The following is a 19,335-nucleotide window of genomic DNA, read 5'->3' as shown; positions in this document are numbered from 1 at the left end:
TCTGCAAGATTTCCATTTTTAATTAAGTTCATTTATTTTTGTTACAACTGCTTGAACATTTCAACTGTGTCTGTGTCCCCCCCCCCCCCCCCCCCTCCTGTAACTATTGAAAGTGGCTTAGCTCGATGTATTTCAAATAATCAGTGGTACAGGCCAGGGGCTTTGGGGCTTTAGGGCTTATGCCAAAAGATGGATGAAGTCATTTCTGACCCCTCCCCTGATACTAACTACAATACAGGACAATTAGGACAGAACAGTATAGCACTGGCTTCATGTCCCATACCAAAGAAACCATAACTCATGGTCTTTCCTGAGCTTCAGCAGTCACAATATGAATCCTTTCATACCAGAGTTTAGCTAGTTTGGTTAAATAAACAGACTTTGATGCGTTTATCGCTTGCAATGAACGCTTGTATGATTGCTTTAGCCTGCTGTAAAGCCACATTGCACTTTGCAAAAGTAATTTTTCTTTAACAGTCACCATGGTCCTGCTGGCTTCGGTTATGTGTAAACAGACATGAGGATTTCTTTCTAATGGTCTGATATATATTTTAACCTACCGGTACCTAAATACTCTATTCTTAGTAAATGGACCTGTGTTATTTACTGTACTCTGTACTGTACTGATTATTCCTTCCACACCAAATTTCTACTGTAGAGCTACTTTGTAGTAGATCTGCTGTTTTTGCCAAAATGTTCTCCCCAGAATATGGATGCTGGGGTTCAAGTGTTGAATGCATGGTTGAACCAAGATATCTTCTACAGGTGAGGAAAATCATGCGTACATGGTCACATGTGTGGATGGGCTTATAGGTGTGAGAATGTTCTGCACATGTGTGCATAATCTGGTCCACTGTTTGTCAGTCTGTCCGACGGACGGACGGACGGACGGACGGACGGACGGACGGACGGACGGACGGACGGACGGACGGACGGACGGACGGACGGACAGACAGACAGACAGACAGACAGACAGACAGACAGACAGACAGACAGACAGACAGACAGACAGACAGACAGACAGACAGGAGAAGAAGGAAGATAATTTGTTTTGTTTAGTTTACTATTGTAAAATAGAGTTTATGGCTCAATTCCCATCACCGCCCTCAAGGCCTGAGCCCTGCACCCTCATTAATTGTGACCGAAGGTCACAGTTAACTATGGAATCGTGCATTTCCCGTCAGTGTGTCGGGCACCATCAGTGTGTTGGTCAGGCACCATATATGGTGCCCAGGTCTCGTGACATCATGTGAGTGACATCATCAGGAATGGAGATGTGGAGACCCTGATGTCATAGTAAATTAGTTAAGCCCATATATGGAGATCCCTGATGTCATCAATATTGGCCAGGAACTGCATCTGACCTCAAACATATATATGTCAGAACCTGTTCTGACATTCCATATGTTGATCCTTCTCCATCCATCCTTCCTCTTCGATGTCTCCCTTTTGACTTTTTTTGTCCATTCAAATTTCAAACTCTAGACGTGCAGCCGGGCCCGTGTCTAGCAGCCGGACAAAACTAGAGTTCTCAACAGGCCCGAAAATTAAGGCCCGGCCCTACCTGGACCCTCATCAAACCCTGTAGTGTACAGTTGTATACACTCAAGAGAATGTCCCCGCTACAACCCTTAGATCTCCATATACTGTATGGAGCTGACCTGTTCTGACATTCCATATGTTGATCAAACCCTGTACACTCAAAACATGCTCCTTATATGGCCAGTACAGAATTCATTCCATGTTGATCTGACCCCCCATGCCAAAGCGCCAGCGTTCGCCCAGCAGTCTGCCATCAACAAGGCGGATGCGTGCACGCGACCTCGCCCTTTAGGGTCGAGGTCGCTTCTCGCCCTCAGGCGTCTTACTGGTTGATGACTTAAGGTGACGTCAGCTAGAGAGGCTGCAAGGGTTCCAAATTGTAGTGAAAGGAATGGAACAGCAATTTGAAGATGCCATTCGTGACAATTTACATCACTTTTAAAACGTACTGTCCTTACAGTCATGTAGTGATTCGTTTAAACATATACAGAGGTATTACCGAAAAGGTGTAGGCTGAAGCTGAGGCTTTATTATTATGCCTATACCCTATTTGAAGAGTAACTTTATTGGTTACAAAACAAAACCACATTTCCAGAGATTAGTTCGACAAATTGATTACAGCAGATTTTAGCATGAGACAAACCAAGAATACAGAGATATGCAATCACATACACCCATGCATGCATATAAAATTCATGTAGGCTACCTGTTTTCATGTCCATCTCTGCTTGGCCTATTAATACATGTAATATTGTTGATCATTAATATGTATGCTTTAGTATAAGATTATGTTTCATTTTATGCTCATTTCTCATATGTTTCCCTTATTTTAACAGTGAGAAAGCACTATTGTTTGTTGACATTCTTAACGGCGATTCATAAATTATTTGCATTCCTAAATAACTTACGTTTGGAGGATTCCCCGATCATTCCCCTGGCTGAACCTTCTTCAGAGATCAATAGCACCCAGGCCAGCTGCAGCCTCACCGCTCCCTCATCACCTCCCTCACGCTCCCTCATCACCGCTCATGGACCACGGCTCGTCTGCTCGTCTGCAGCTGGGTGGAGAAGTCCCGAGCAGCGCACCCGCCCGTTACTCAGAGGGCGCGTTCGCACTCGTCTATTAGTTTGCGTTGCACAGTACGCTCTGTGCGGCTGTGCGCTATTTCCGAACGCGCCCAGAGATCGCCGAAATCCCGTGACTTCACATGAGACTGGGAAACCGAAAGAAAAACAGAAACGTTTGTAAGATGGATGCTGTATGCGGATGCCAACCGCTGTAAAACAACGAACAAAAAAAGAGAAACAGTTGTGCAGACCTGCCGTCCTGATAGGCCCCTATTGTTTTTTAGTTTTAGTTCCAGTTTCAGTGGGTTACTTGTGTGCGTTATTGAACTAAAGTAAGTGCACTTTGTTGTTCAGTTGAGTTTATTGCTGATGTATTGTAATCATGCATTTGTTATTAACTTAGGTGAATCCATTTTGCTGTAACATTTACAACACTGCTAATACAAGCATGCAGAGATTTGTAGCCTATTCTGAAATGTTTGTTATGTAGCCTATATCTTCATGTTGTAGCCTATAAATCAGAATTAAGCCTGGTTCCAGCTAGCCCCTTTCAGGACCCTTGGTTACCTTTTCTGAATTTTGTACGGCGGTACCCTAGGGTCCCTGATCGGTTATTCCACTCTCCATAGGACGCAGATTTACATACTCTCTGTTCACGGAGAGTCGTGCCGCCGCTTGAGTGTTGGTGAGATGTTTCAAAGATGCATAACACAGCTATAGGAGTTCCACCACTGGTCGTATGGAACTTCTGTATAGGCCAAATGTATAGCCTCGGCCCTCGGTCCTCTAATAGAAGAGTTACGAGAGGTGGCAGAAACCGAGCGCTGTTCATGCTGCCTGAACTGAGCCAAGCTGGAGTTGGAAATACATTGTTTTCAACGAGGGCGGCGCAAACAAGAGCTATTTTAAGCATGTGTGCAACTGCAAAATGACAACTGTTTTGTATTGTACAACAGTATTGTACAGTAACAACTAAAGTATCTTTAATGTTTATGTTGTACTATTAGACCTACTATAAAACTATTTAAAATAAAGGGATTTAAGATCATTAAAGCTGGGCTGTTGCCTGAGTCCAATGCATTTCTGCCTACTTCCGGTCCAGGACTTGGCCCAGTTGGTTGTCCCCATAGATATTAAAAAAATAGATGCCTCATTGGGCTTTACAGTTCGTTGGAGCCATATGTGTGCAAGAGGGGGCGGAAGTGTGGAAGGCACGTTCCGTCACGCTGTCACTAAAGTGAATACTGGCCAATCACAGCGCATCTTTTCCGGGACTTATCAGACCTGAACATGTACGCTCATGCTTCCGCGGGGCTTCGCAAAGGAATCTCGGGAATGTTTTGCCCTCCCTTTAGCACATACGCCCCAGAGCCGGAAAGGGCGTCTACGTTTATATGTCTATGGTTGTCCCCACGCTATGGCCCAATCCCAATTGCCTCCCTCAAGCGCTGAGCCCTCATTGACTTTAGTGACGTCAGCTGTAAGTGCTTGAGGGTGAGAGGCTGCAAGGGCTCCAAATTGTTGTGAAAGGAATGAGACAGCACTTTGAAGATGAGTCCGCCCGCCATTCATGACACTTTGCATCACTTTATAAAAACTGTCCTTATTCACTGCAGTGCCTACATGCTTGGCCTATTTATACATGTCTATTTTAGTATTTAAGCTTTGATCGTTTTATTATTAGTTTCATAAATACACATTCCTGTATGATAGGGGTTGTAATATTCATATATAATAATATTCATTATAAATTGCATTTCCATATTCTTTTACTTTGCTCATTAGTCATTTTCATTTCTCATCATGTTTCCATTATTATTATTATTAAGGGACCAAGCAGTCACGCAGTGACTTTGGTCACTTATTGTTTTTGTGTTTATTTTTCTTCTCCTTCTTCCGCCAAAAGTTGCAGTTCTGGCTGAACCGTGCAGTCGGTTTTCGCGAAACGCAGTAATCTGGTAGAGGGCCATGCCAAACGGTGACTATGCGAAGCCCATGACGATTGGCCAAATGGTGGCGCTATAGCGCTCAATTGAAAATGCTAACTTTGAATGTGCATAGCTCATGAACCGTTTGACCGTTGGCAATGACACTTTGATACACATATGTGTCTCCTCATGCCGAACAACTTTCGTGCTCTGACTTTTGACTTCTGACCTTTAGATCACCCGCCATTTTGAATTATATGAAAAACAGTTTAAATGTATCTGCTCCCAGGATCTTTGATAAAAATGCACGAAAACTTCTACACGTGAACTTTGGACCTATACAGACAAATAATCGTAGCACATTTTTGTTAAGTGAAAAAAATGAAGTTTTTATGAGCCAATGAAAATTGCTGTTTAGCTGTTCTGACTGAACCGTGCAGTCGTTTTTTGCGAAACACGGTAGTCTGGTAGAGGGCCATGCCAAACGGTGACTATGCGAAGCCCATGACGATTGGCCAAATGGTGGTGCTATAGCGCTCAATTGAAAATGCTAACTTTGAACGTGCATAGCTCATGAACCGTTTGACCGTTGGCAATGACACTTTGATACACATATGTGTCTCCTCCAGAGTTGGGGTCCGTTACTCAAAAAAGTAATACACTACATATTACACATTACTTTTGAAAAAGGTAATGCCTTACTTTACTTGATTACTCCCTGGAGAAAGTAACTTAGTTACACTACTCGTTACATTACTTTTGCGTTACTCCATAAAATCGCCTGAGATGCATTGTCACATAATTTACCACCACTTAACAAATCTTTAAAATCCTAATAAGGAGGACATACACAAGATCTTTCTTTATGCTCTTTACCAGGTTGTGGAGGAATAAAACAAAATGGGCCTTTCCAAAACGGTCTAGTGCAGTGGTTCTTTTGACCTTGTAAAACGTTTTCTATGCAAACTTCTAATTAATTATTTAAGTACATTGTACATGTTATGTAACAGTGACAGCAGTGGCTTTCAATCAGTGGTCGACCACCAGACACCAGTGAGCCTTGAGGGTGTTCGAGGTGGTCCCCAGCTAAATGATGGAGAGTTGGTAACCAAATGGACACTCATTAGATATTTAACCCTTATATCTTTAACTCTTGATAGTGTAAAATGAAACCAAATCCATTTGGTATGATATATGGTATGATATGAAAATGGTTGAAAACCACTGTACCACAGGTTCTCTAGGCAAATATTAACCCAAAATATATTAAAATAAAATAATGAGACTGAGAGAAATCAGTAGCCTATATGTTCACAGTGCTTTAGGATCCCTTTCTTTATGATGTCGAGTTCCCTGCTCCATTGCTCATTAAATGTAGTTTTTCATTTCGGCATATTAGGTTTATTCATCTCTGCATTAACTAACTAGCGAGTGATTGTGAGAGCACACATTCTACAACAAACAAACCGACCCTCCCACTGGCAGTGTTGCCAAACTTGCCAGGTTTTGGGAGAGAAACAAGCAGCCATGTCTATGAAAACAAGCCCAAAAGAAGCCTGACTGGGCTATTTTATAAAACAAGACCAAAGTCGCTTATATAATAAGCGGACATGGCAACACCCCAACGTCTGCTCTGTCTCTGTTTATGACAGTGGGAGTGAGTGTGGCTGGCTCGATGTGGAACTGAGCAGCGCTGCGGAGATTTTAATCCCGAGACGACGTAAATGACAGTTATGACACAAGCACTGTATATCACAAAAAACGGACAATGATGTGTCCAGCCAGAGGTTGAGGTGGAAGGGAGGACGACAGGTGGGTCTAAAACCGGACGTCTGGCCACCCTACGAGTCCATGACAGTAACAAAAAGTGCTGTGCTGCTGCTGATCTGACACCGGTTTGAAATGTTCTAGTCCGCGACTCCGCTAGTGCGTTGCCAGCACAACCATAACCATTAGTGTTCATGTTCAACTCATCTCCGTTGTGTGCATTATTCTCCAAAGCAACACTGCTGAAAGCAGCCACATGACGCAAGTAACGACTCAGTAACTGCAGCGCTACAGCGACCAGTAACTGTAATGTGATTATCAATTTGGAGGAGGAGTGTCGTTATATTACTCGTTACCGACCAAAGTAGTGTGATTACAGTAACGAAATATTCCGTTACTCGTTACACCCAACTCTGGTCTCCTCATGCCGAACAACTTTCGTGCTCTGACTTTTGACTTCTGACCTTTAGATCACCCGCCATTTTGAATTATATGAAAAACAGTTAAAATGTATCTGCTCCCAGGATCTTTGATAAAAATGTACGAAAACTTCTACACGTGAACTTTGGACCTATACAGACAAATAATCGTAGCACATTTTTGTTAAGTGAAAAAAATGAAGTTTTTATGAGCCAATGAAAATTGCTGTTTAGCTGTTCTGACTGAACCGTGCAGTCGTTTTTTGCGAAACATGGTAGTCTGGTAGAGGGCCATGCCAAACGGTGACTATGCGAAGCCCATGACGATTGGCCAAATGGTGGTGCTATAGCGCTCAATTGAAAATGCTAACTTTGAACGTGCATAGCTCATGAACCGTTTGACCGTTGGCAATGACACTTTGATACACATATGTGTCTCCTCATGCCGAACAACTTTCGTGCTCTGACTTTTGACTTCTGACCTTTAGATCACCCGCCATTTTGAATTATATGAAAAACAGTTAAAATGTATCTGCTCCCAGGATCTTTGATAAAAATGCACGAAAACTTCTACACTTGAACTTTGGACCTAATACGGACAAATAATCGTAGCACATTTCGTTTAAGTGAAAAAATTAAGTTTTTATGAGCCAATGCAAATTGCTGGTTTGTGAAAATTCTTCTTCTGCCTCTAATACATACATGCAGTGTCATATGTTTATGATATTTTACAGTATGGTAGAGGGTCATGCCAAATAGTACTGAAAGCAGTCTTACTCCAATTGGCCAAAGGGTGGCGCTATAGCACTGAATTGTGTGTGTGTGTGTGTGTGTGTGTGTGTGTGTGTGTGTGTGTGTGTGTGTGTGTGTGTGTGTGTGTGTGTGTGTGTGTGTGTGTGTGTGTGTGTGTGTGTGTGTGTGTGTGTGTGTGTGTGTGTGTGTGTGTGTGTGTGTGTGTGTGTGTGTGTGTGTGTGTGTGGAGAGAGATAGGAAGTGTGTGTGGGGGGTAATTACCACATAGCAGAAGTAGGAAGTGACATTATTAAGGGACCAAGAAGTCACCAAGAAGTGACTTTGGTCACTTACTTATTGCTTTTGTGTTTATTTTTCTTCTCCTCCTTCCGCCAAAAATAGCTGTTCTGACTGAACCGTGCTGTCGGTTTTCGCGAAACGCGGTAGTCTGGTAGACTACACGTGAACTTTGGACCTATACGGACAAATAATCGTAGTACATTTCTTTTAAGTCAGAAATGAGCCAATGAAAATTTGGCTTGGTAGCTACCTTGCATGGCTTCCGCCGCAATCGGTGTATGAATGTGTGTGTGAATGTAATGCACAATCTATGTAAAGCACCTTGGATAAAGGCGCTATATAAATGCACCATTTTGTCTGTCAGGCAGAAACAATGTCTACACACACACACACACACACACACACTCACACTCAAGGAGACCTTTAGAATCCTGATCACATTTCTACAGTTATTCAGTTGTGATTTTAATGTTGTTAATGTGAAATCATTACAAAGATCCCAACTTGTTGATGTAGATCGGCTAGTTCATTGATTGAAGTATTTATTAACCGATTGGAGAATTACAGTACATTTCAATATTTATTAACCGATTGGAGAATTACAGTACATTTCAAGCACACCTCAATACAAGCATTACACTTGTTTACAACAGGGTCCACCTTGTTCAATTCATCAGAACATTTAGAGACGTACAAATATACACTTCTTTATACCATGAACAGGAAATCCTCATAAAAGGAGGTATGATGGAGTTTATGAAGGTTTATGCCTGAGAGCGACTGCATGAGGAGCCACAGGGAGGGCGTTTCGACATCCGTAGGTGAGAAGGAGGAAGAGTTTGTGTTTTGCAATAGATGCAGACCTTGACAGGAAGCCAGTGCGGTTGTTTTCCGTGTGTGTGTGTGTGGGGGGGGGGGCGGGGGAGATGTGCTGACGAGTCTATTGGTGTGAGTTAGAACTGATGGTATAGCTGAATGTTGTCCTAGTAGGCGAGGCCTGAGCAACAAGTTGACCAATCAGACGTGCATCCTCCAATGACACTGTGTTTCCTGTCCTTTCATGTGCAGGTGGAGTGGACTCAGTGGAGTCCTTCTTAAAGCAGTTACAGTCCTTCTTAGACCTGTCCTGTCATAGCACTGAAGTCGTCTGTCCTGCCATAGCACTGAGGACGTCTGTCCTGTCACACTGAGGACGTCTGTCCTGTCACACTGAGTACGTCTGTCCTGTCATAGCACTGACGTCATCTTCTTAGACTTCAGCACAACAACGCCAGGTAAGAAACATCATGGAATCAATCCAGACCCCGTTTACCATTTAGCAGTATTATTAAGGGACCAAGAAGTCACGCAGTGACTTTGGTCACTTATTGTTTTTGTGTTTATTAACACAGCCGACGCGAATCGCGTATCAATACGTTATCAATTAATCAAACGTCGGGTGCGAATCACGTATCAATACGTTTCAATCACTTTTTTATAGCATACTTTCATTCATCTTTTTACCCACCCGGACAATGAAGAACCATCACCCTATCATTGCTGCTTAATCCCGCTCACGTGATCAGAAAAAAAAAAAAAAAAACCCTCCCCTCCTGAAAACAGGAGGTCGGGCCGCTTTACGTGCTTTACTAGTCGGTGTGTGAAAAGAATCAAATTTCACCTAACCTCGCCTCACCAGGCTTTCCTCCACCTATTGGCTTTTACCCAACACTATAGTACTCGATTTCCCCCCTCCCCTCCTGTTTCTCCAGAAGGAGGATCTTGCGAGATGGCTCTCGGAAAAAAACATAATCAACGGAACGCTGCCTGGCTAAACACATATGCACCGGATCCGATCGGCATTGCATTGCATATTGTCTGCAACACACATGGACAGATGCATGTTTCCTTCTTCATACTGTAGCGACCAAACGATCCCCGAGCCTACAATACTACGAACTAACAAACAAACTACAGTATCGAGAGGGGCCGCCATGACAAAAGACAGTCTACCGTTGGTGGATCACGTATCGCCATGCAGAGCCGTCATAATCGGAGATCGCTCGGACGTGTGGTTGTAACGCTTTTTTATTCATTATAATTGTAGTGATAAGACCGCAATGAACGCATCGGGGACGTAATCGACCCGGGTGTAATGTATAACGAACTTTTCCGCGTCTGTGAAGTGAGCGGTGCAACTAGAGAACAGTTGCACCGCTCACTTCACAGGGGTGTGATTTTTATTATTACAGTAGAAGTTTACAGACCAAACTGTAAATAAAAGGTTTACATGACTTTCTGTCTCAGTCCGTATATAGCGAGCTGTAGTGAATAAGTACAGAACAGTTGCAACGCTCACTTCACAGGGGTGTGATTTTTATTATTACAGTAGAAGTTTACAGACCAAACTGTAAATAAAAGGTTTACATGACTTTCTGCCTCAGTCCGTATATAGCGAGCTGTATTGAATAAGCAGAGAACAGAATATGGGACAGAGTTGCACCACTCACTTCACATGGGTGTGATTTGTATTATTACTACAGTAGAAGTTTTTTTCTTATGAAAGCAGAGAGTCTTCTGTTTCATACGGTATATAGTATTTATATGTCGCTATAGGCCTTATTTTGTGACTATTGAGGAGTTCACGTCCATGTCTTCTCTGAAGTTATCTGGTGGGCACAAGCTGCATTCAATAACCAATTACTGTCTAACTGTACATGGGATCAATGTATACTCTTTTCCTCGTAAAAGTACACATTCAGGGCTTTCATTCGGTGTATAGGATGTATAGGATATTTATTGGGTTAAATTTTATATCTGCCTGTCAATGTCTCTGACTTTAAACCATCCATAACTCTGCTCGCTGTTCAAGATAACCACTTCCAGGCAAATGCAGGTGTTGCAAAAAGGTCAATATCTCCAGAATGGAACATGGTAAAATCAAAATGTATTTTTTAAATTGAAGTGGACAAGTTCAGCTTTCTTTTGATGTATGCGTGTGATTCTCGCTATAAGAGAACATTTTGCTGTGGGCCCCCGAACAAGGCCTTTGTGCAATGTTAAACGGTAGCAACATCCAAATAGGCCTGTTGAGATCTTGTAGCAATCAAAGTGTTAAGGGACCAAGAAGTCACGCAGTGCCTTTGGTCACTTATTGTTTTTGTGTTTATTTTTCTTCTTCTCCTTCTTCTTCTTCTTCTCCTTCCGCCAAAAATTGCAGTTCTGACTGAATGGTGCAGTCGGTTTTCGTACACATATGTGTCTCCTCATGCCGAACAACTTTCGTGCTCTGACTTTTGATCTCTGAGCTTTAGATCACCCGCCATTTTGAATTATATGAAAAACAGTTAAAAGGTATCTGCTCCCAGGATCTTTGATAAAAATGCACGAAAACTTCTACACTTTGGACCTATACGGACAAATAATCGTAGCACATTTCGTTTAAGTGAAAACAAGTTTTTATGAGCCAATGAAAATTGCTGGTTTGTGAAAATTCTTCTTCTGCCTCTAATACATACATGCAGCGTCATATGCTTATGATATTTTACAGTATGGTAGAGGGTCATGCCAAATAGTACTGAAAGCAGTCTTACTCCAATTGGCCAAAGGGTGGCGCTATAGCACTGAATTGAAAATGCAATAGTAGAGGGTCATGTTCTGTTTACAAATACAACTGACTGTGTCCAGATAGCTCAGTCAGTAGAGCTCTTGCCTTCAGACCACAAGGTTGTGTGTTCAAATCTGGGCACTGACAACTTGTCAGTCTTATTTGTGCATATTGTTCTTATTCCGTATTGTCTTCTTTCTTGGTCCCACCTTATCGCTGCTTGCAGCTATATTTATTATTATTATTGTTATTCAATATATAGCCTATCCTTCCATTCCAGTCAGCATCGATGCTGACTTTGGCAAAGGGCACATAAAGGGGCGGGGCTGACTTCACATGAACGCGCAGCTAAGTCAATGAGGGCTCATTGAGTCAGCAAGGGAGCGGATTGGGATTGGGCCTAAGTAGGAGAGCCGCCATTGGACTAGCCTCATGAAGTGAAAGTGAACGCAGTTTGCGTAACTCTGCTCGGTCCCAGCCTTACTCATCTGCGAAGAGAAAAGGCCCAAATGTTGGTTGGAAAATGCATAGACATATATATATATATATAAAGGCTAGATGGCTCAAGGCGGAGTAGTCTCTGACGTAGTTCACCCGGCAGCCATCTTGCTTCGGGACTACAATACAGTATGTTCAATGGCAGCTCAAACAAAAACAGTCATAACTCGCTCAAATCTTGACGGATTTACAAACGGGTTGGTTCATTACAAACGCTGTCAACGTGGCTATGATTCAGGACACTTATCTGCTTAATTTAGTTTTTTATATGAACGTCGTATAAAAGCATATAAGTATGCGGACGTCTCTAACGTTTATAACAAACCAAACCGTTTGAAAATCGGTTGAGCAAGTTATGGTTATTTAAAAGTACATGCCCCATAGACACAATGTTATGCTGTCCCGAGGTAAGATGGCTGCCACGTAGCAACGTCACTCCATTGGCCAGAGTGCGGGTGAGCCATCTAGCTTTTCAGGGGCTGTCGCTCCCTGTCCGCATATTTGCTCTATGGATCCACTGTGGGCGTTTGGAAAACGGAGTGTCAGCATCAGCAACATTTATGGATTTATAAAAGTAGACCTATCTACATTATAGGCCTATGTAGTTTTAATAAAGGCATCTTTGTATGACACCACAGTTGTATTTACAATTTCGTGTGGAAAAGGCATCACTTATATAAATTAAAACAAGTCCTGCGACTCCTGTCCACTCCCAGTGCCCAACACAGTCCCCTCGAAAAACAAGGAAGTGTCCATATAGTAGCGTCAATTTTCGATTACTGCAGTGCATCATCTATTTCTCGCTTCAAATGTTTTCAAAAACATTCTTGAGAGCTGTAGTTGTAAATTGTGTGTGATTCTAAATCAACCAGAATCAAGCATTCAACCAAGCTGAGAATACATTTAATTATATAATGTAATTACATTTAATCATATTGTATATATTTTTTACATGACTGGACCGTTTGGACGGCAGTGTGACAGCGTCAAAAAACGAACCAGGGCAATTTTTGAGGTTTGACACCGTCACGAAACACACCAGTGGAGCACCTTTCATTGATTAAAAAGGGAACATTTCCCTGATGCTAACGGATACGCTGGCGCGACGCCGACGGCTGCAATGGAGCCCCGCCGTTAGATTAACAAATTAATGTGAAATGCTAATGTTTAATATGCATGTTTAATTTGCCAGTAGCCTAGTAATATTAGCTATAGCTAAACCGTATGGTCTTTCATTTGTTTATTAAGGTATTGAGTTGTTGTGTATCAAGCACTGATGTTATTTTTGTTATGTGCTTGTTTCCATTTAGACCTCCTGTACGACCCCTGCAACCTTTTTTGTATATCTGATTGGAATAAACCTGCCTAAAGGCCAGAGACTGTTCCCTGTGTGTTCTGATTGGAATAAACCTGCCTAAAGGCCAGAGACTCTTCCCTGTGTGTTCTTGCCGGCACCCTGCGGCGACGACCATGCAACCTGAACATTCTAACAGCTAGTTTGTCAATAACAACTATTGTTATCCACAGAGAACTGATATCAAATATAATCATTACAAGAGCTTGGATTTTGGAATGTTGACAGAAGAGTATATATTCAATAGTGACCTCTGTGGAATGGACTCAATTTATCTACAGTGTCAGCGATAAAAGGAGGAATCTCATAATAGGGTTTGTTCCTTTAAGAACGTCTGCACTTGGCTATCGTCTGTTCTCAGCTGAGTTTAAAGGCAGGTTGAACATCCCAGGCTTCATTTTGTGTGGAGCCAAACATGGAGAGACTGGTGCGACTCACCCTTCTTGGGTGGTTGCTGGTTTTTGTTACCACAGCACCAATCAAGGAGGACTGGGACATCTACAGCTTCCACATCAACTCCACTGTGACCAGTCGCTACGCCACCACTGTCATCACCAGCCGCGTTGTCAACCGTGTGGACGCACCCAAAGAAATACATTTCCAAGTCAGGATTCCTAAGAATGCATTCATCAGCAAATTCACAATGCTTATTGAAGGCCAGATGTATGATGGTGTTGTGAAAACTAAGAAGCAAGCACAAAAACAATACACAGAGGCTGTGTCCCGGGGCGAAAGTGCTGGTGTGGTCAGTTCTGTGGGGAGAACACTCGAGGAGTTTAAGACCTCTGTGACTGTGGCTGCTCTCCAAAAGGTGACCTTTGAACTCACATACGAGGAGCTTCTGAAACGCACACTGGGTAAATATGAGCTGCAGATCCACGCCCAACCCATGCAGCCTGTCAAAGACTTCAAGATTGACATATACATCAATGAGAAGCCGGGCATTACCTTTGTCCAGGTTAAAGGAGGGCTAAGTACCAATGCTCTAGCGGCCAATGCCATTACAAAGACACATGCTCACAATCAGGCTTGGGTGTATTTGTACCCTACAGAGCAACAACAGATCAATTGCTGTGGAGAGCAGGGAATTAATGGAGATCTGGTCGTTGTTTATGATGTCAACAGGGACACCTCACTGGGAGACATCAAGGTGTCTGATGGGTATTTCGTCCATCACTTTGCCCCAGGTGGTCTCCCCCGCATACCAAAGAATGTTGTCTTCATCATTGACCAAAGTGGCTCCATGCAAGGCCAGAAAATGGATCAGACCCGTCTAGCTCTTCTACACATCTTGAGAGACCTGGCGGAAGACGATTACTTTGGTTTGATCACTTTTGACAACAGAGTTTCCCCCTGGAAGAGAGAACTGTCCCAGGCCAACAGTGAAAACCTGGAAGCTGCCAAAGATTTTGCACGCCGGATCCAAAGCTTAGGATCCACAGATATAAATGCTGCTGTATTACACGGTGCAGAAATGCTGAAGAGAAACCCCAGAGAAGGCTCTGCATCTCTTCTTATACTTCTCACTGATGGTGATCCAACCTCCGGGGAGACGAATCTTGAAAGGATTCAGGCAAATGTAAGAAAGGCCATAAATGAGAAATACCCACTCTACTGTCTTGGATTTGGACATGATGTCAATTTTGAGTTCCTCGAGAAGATGGCACTGGAGAACAACGGTGTGGCTCGACGGATTTATACGGATTCAGATGCTGACTTGCAGCTGCAGGGTTTCTATGAAGAGGTTGCCAATCCTTTATTGACAGATGTGATCATGATCTATGTTGGTGGGACTAATCTAACCAAGACCAACTTCAGCCAGTATTACAATGGCTCTGAAATTGTGGTGGCTGGTCAGATCACAGACAACAACAATGAAACGTTCACTCCACGCGTTGTTGCCCTATCGATAAATATGAAGGTGGAATATGAGTCTGAGAAAGATATCATGTTGGAGTCCAAAGGAACCGTTTCTGACCACCATCTCCAGAGGGTCTGGGCCTACCTCACAGTTAAACAGCTGCTGGACAAAGAGTTGCAGTTATCTGGTGCTGAGAAGAAGAACGTGAAGAAAGCGGCCCTGGAGCTGTCTCTGAAATACAGTTTTGTGACGCCACATACATCCATGGTGGTCACAAAGCCACCAGGGGAGAAGACACAAGTTCTCCATAAACCCAAAGAAGGAGAGACGGGTCTTTCAGGCCGTCACAACTACCACGCTTATGACGACTTCGACTATCACGTTTATGACGACCCCGACTATTACGTTTATGACGACTTTCCCCGTTTGTTTGATATGCCCTCCCGTAGATTTTCCACCATCATTGCCACCATCATTGGTATGTTTGTCTTATTTTGTTTATATTAATTTTGGTTAAGTGTCGCAGTCGGAGGACTGCCGGAATGAATCCGGGGATCCCGCGGTACTCGAAACCCGGGACCCTGCAGACTGAAAATGTTAAAAGTTTGCCTTCCGGAAGTAGATTCCGTTGATTTCCGGCAGTTATATGGTAGTGTCAGTGAAGCTCTCTAGCAGCTGTCAAGGGTTGTTTTATTGCCACATTGTCCACATTTAAAGATAGAGTGCAGTGATTATTGAGGGGCCTATGTCCAGCTTTTAGTGTGTGTGCAATAGAGTTCTCATCGGGCCTGAAAATTAAGGCCCGGCCCTACCCTAACTGGGTCGGCCCGAGGCCCTAACAATTACCATAATGTTAGGCCCGAAAACCCGAAAAAACCTGAGTGGAAAAAAAATAAATAATAAAATGCCACTATATGGCCGCAGCGCCTGGCGCTGTGGATCAAATGTTATTGAGACGAGTGTGTCAGAGAACGGACTAATAGTCGCCGAAATAAAGGATTTATGTAGCTCACGTTAATTGGCTGATAATGTTCCATTTCCAACATTCTAATGGTTTCCAGCAATTTCCAGGGGTGAGTAAACATCTTCTGAATCAAATAGCAGCGATCCTCTGAAGTGTCCAATACTGTCCCGTTAACAAAGTGCAACTTTTTCATCATTCACCGTTGTGCAACAGTCCCGAACAGAGCTATACAATATTATGACAAATGTCAACTTGGCTATAATCTACTAGGCTACTGTATAGTTTACATTAATCATTGCCTCTCAAACCCACATACAAACAGACATACAAACCATCAACATGCCACTCGATGACGTGTCGTCAGCTTGCCGATCTGTTATTTTGGGCTAAACTAACTAAATAGCTGTACAGCGCTACGATTTGGAAACCAAATAGCTGTAGCCTATAGTGGACTGTAACATTGCTTGTGTAGGGAAGCAGGGATTGAACCCGGGTCTTCATAGTTATATGGAGCATTTACCGTGGTGACGTTGATTAGGTAATTTACGTTATTCAACCAGCTGGGTTCAACGAGACAGCAGTGTCTCAGCGGTAGCAAGTTCAACAACCACCGTTCTATTCTGTCACTTCTCTGGTGCGCTGCTGCTGCTGCTCCTCCACCAGTCCGGTCACATAGTAGCCTAAACTGTAAAAGTTAATCGCCAACATTCATCAGCTCAGCCTCAGCCCTCTTCATATTAAATAAATACATTACACAAACAACAGAATTGTTATTTTTGTTATAATAAAATTATTTAAAAATAAATCACGGAAAATCATAGAGCCCGAGGCACGGCCCGGCCCAACTAATTATCGTGCATTTTGGGCCCTACCCTACCTGAAAATGTCGGGCCGGGTCGGGTTCGGGCAGAGATTGAGAACTCTAGTGTGCAACACAAACTTTATCCTAACATAAACATTAAATACCATTGACAATGAATGGACAATTTTGAGTGTTTGTGTTAACGCAAACATTGCATAACACAAACATTGAAGACTAACTCGAAGGTGAGCAAATTCTGATTGGCCGGAATGAGCACCCCTCACTTCACACGGGTGTGATTTTTGTATTTCTTTCCCAGTGTTTCATGTGTTTATGAGGTGACAGTACTTCATTAGAGTCTAATGAAGTACCGTCTAATCTAATGATTAGACAGTACCCATTGGTGTTGTGCAATGATATCTTCCCTTTGTATTTAGGGTTTCTTGTAGGCTGAAGCGTTGACAGTCAAACGTGGCAATTAAAAAATCTAGTGACATCACAATACATCAGTTCAGGTGGATCACATACTTAATGAACTGGTGGGCGTGTCCACATAAAAAAGACATTTTAAGAAATATTGTACACTTTTTTGTAAATATTCTTCCTCCTTGTATAACAAAAATCACACCCGTGTGAAGTGAGGGGCGCTATATATACATCTTTTAGGGCGTAATTATCAGACAAAACATACATGGACAAAACAAACATTAAACTCTGTCCATGTCAATGGCGTTTTTAATGTTTGTTTAAGGAAAAACAAACATTAAACCTGTATATAGGCCCTCTAAATTACCTGATCATGTTTCAGGGTGGAAAAAAATCAGGGCACTCCATCTTTAAGTTGTACATTGTGTTTCATGGGTTTAATTGATTGCTTTTGTATCTTGTTTCAGTTCGTTGTGTTATTGTTTCATTGGATTCCTGGATATTTCATGCCCATATGCAGCCAATGATGTAAATGCCAATTCAAATGTATTTAATTGTTTGCGTGGGTTATTTTGATTGTTGTTTATTGTCGAGTTTATTCTGTGAGTGGGCTCATTATAATATTAAGTGCCGACCCAGCTTATATTTGTAACTTCATGTTTGTGTCATTTATGTATAGATGTTGGTGCTATTAAGAAGTTCACTGCCTATACAGTAAATACTCTGTGTTATATAAGAACAGAGATCCTCTTATCAACCAATTACAGTTTATCTCAGGGATGTAGATACTAATACAGTTAATTGGGGGGTAAAATGTGTTATACTATGGAAATGCAAGGTCGTACTAGGACATAGTATGGGACAAGAGGGGCAGGAAGTGTCAGATGACAGAGAAAGAGGAAGAGGCGGGTGTAGCACAGAGCATGAAGAACTAATGTGTTGTTTCCTATTTCATTCAGTAGAAATGTAACAAGTGGGATGACACGTTTAAGTAAGTCCTTGTAATGTGTTATATGTTTGTTAAATGCTCTAAATTCAGTCATAATGATGCGTTTATGCAGTCGCTATATCTGTGAATTAATAGTATGTATTTTGTGTTTTCAGTTATTACCTAAACGCCACTAATAGCGCCACAGTCTCTGATAACTTTGTGTGATGATCAGATTTAAGGACAATCAATGCTATTGAACTAGATCTAAACACGGGCCAGACAAGGCAAATAAGGCTTTATACTGTACACAAGTTTAGTAGAAGTATGTTTGTACGTGTGTGAGTGTGTTATGAGATAATAGTAATAAAATGGCCAAAATAAGTGATTGTTTGCGGGCATTATTGCAACGTCGAGGCTATGTATGTTTGAGTAATATAAATGTTACAATTGGTGTGTGTTAAATCACAATTACCAGACCTGTTTGTTATAACTCCCTTGCGGAGGGTTGAGTCAGTAATTAAGCAAAGCTATGAAACAGCAAAGTTTAGTTATATCCGTACATTTATCTTGTGTGTTTATTTTCCAGTTTTACGTTGGTAATCTGAGCCTACGGCCCCTATTTTTCGCGTGATAAGTTAGGTCATAACACCACATTTTATGTCTTTTAAGTCTCACTGAGTGCACAGTTGCACACACACAGTTGGACCCATTCTTACTCCCCAATATAATGGATTATTATTGAAAACTCATGTGTCGTGTCAATGATTCATTTTGGGGTTTTTCTAACAAGGTACTTTTACCATAAAGTAATGGTACTTGGATACTCTTTTTAACTTCATATAAGGTTGATAATCTTTGTCACGGGGCAACCCGTGCCCTATAGACTCTAGAAGACTCCACAATATAAAACTGATCATTACAAACGCACACTGCACAGCTGCTAACATTAATGGACGGTCATCAAGCTCCTTGGAGGTGTGGCTATGTGTAGCATCATATACCCTTATCTGTGTTGCCTAATTCTATTGTAATTGTTTTGTGATTTATTTGATGCCTTGAAATACATTCAGAGTCTGTTAAGGAAATGTGTAATTGTATAGTTGGTCTATCTCATGGGTCATGTTTTACCTTGTTTGAGTAGATTGTCCAATTACTAA

At 42.2% G+C, this 19,335-nt stretch overlaps 1 protein-coding gene across 1 annotated transcript; it reads left to right on the top strand.

Moving 5' to 3' along the window:
• The first annotated feature begins 2,807 nt into the window (after nucleotides 1-2,807).
• On the top strand, nucleotides 2,808-17,408 carry LOC306940771 (inter-alpha-trypsin inhibitor heavy chain H3-like). Its single transcript, XM_079525958.1, has 3 exons — nucleotides 2,808-2,942; nucleotides 8,825-9,030; nucleotides 13,151-17,408. The coding sequence occupies exon 3, from the start codon at nucleotides 13,610-13,612 to the stop codon at nucleotides 15,560-15,562; it is 1,953 nt and encodes a 650-aa protein (XP_079382084.1). The 5' UTR covers nucleotides 2,808-2,942; nucleotides 8,825-9,030; nucleotides 13,151-13,609; the 3' UTR covers nucleotides 15,563-17,408.
• The last annotated feature ends 1,927 nt before the right edge of the window (nucleotides 17,409-19,335 follow it).

Source organism: Electrona antarctica (genome assembly GCF_951216825.1).
Source record: "Electrona antarctica genome assembly, chromosome: 17".
Lineage (NCBI taxonomy): Eukaryota > Metazoa > Chordata > Actinopteri > Myctophiformes > Myctophidae > Electrona > Electrona antarctica.
This window is presented reverse-complemented; position numbering and strand designations above follow the sequence as displayed.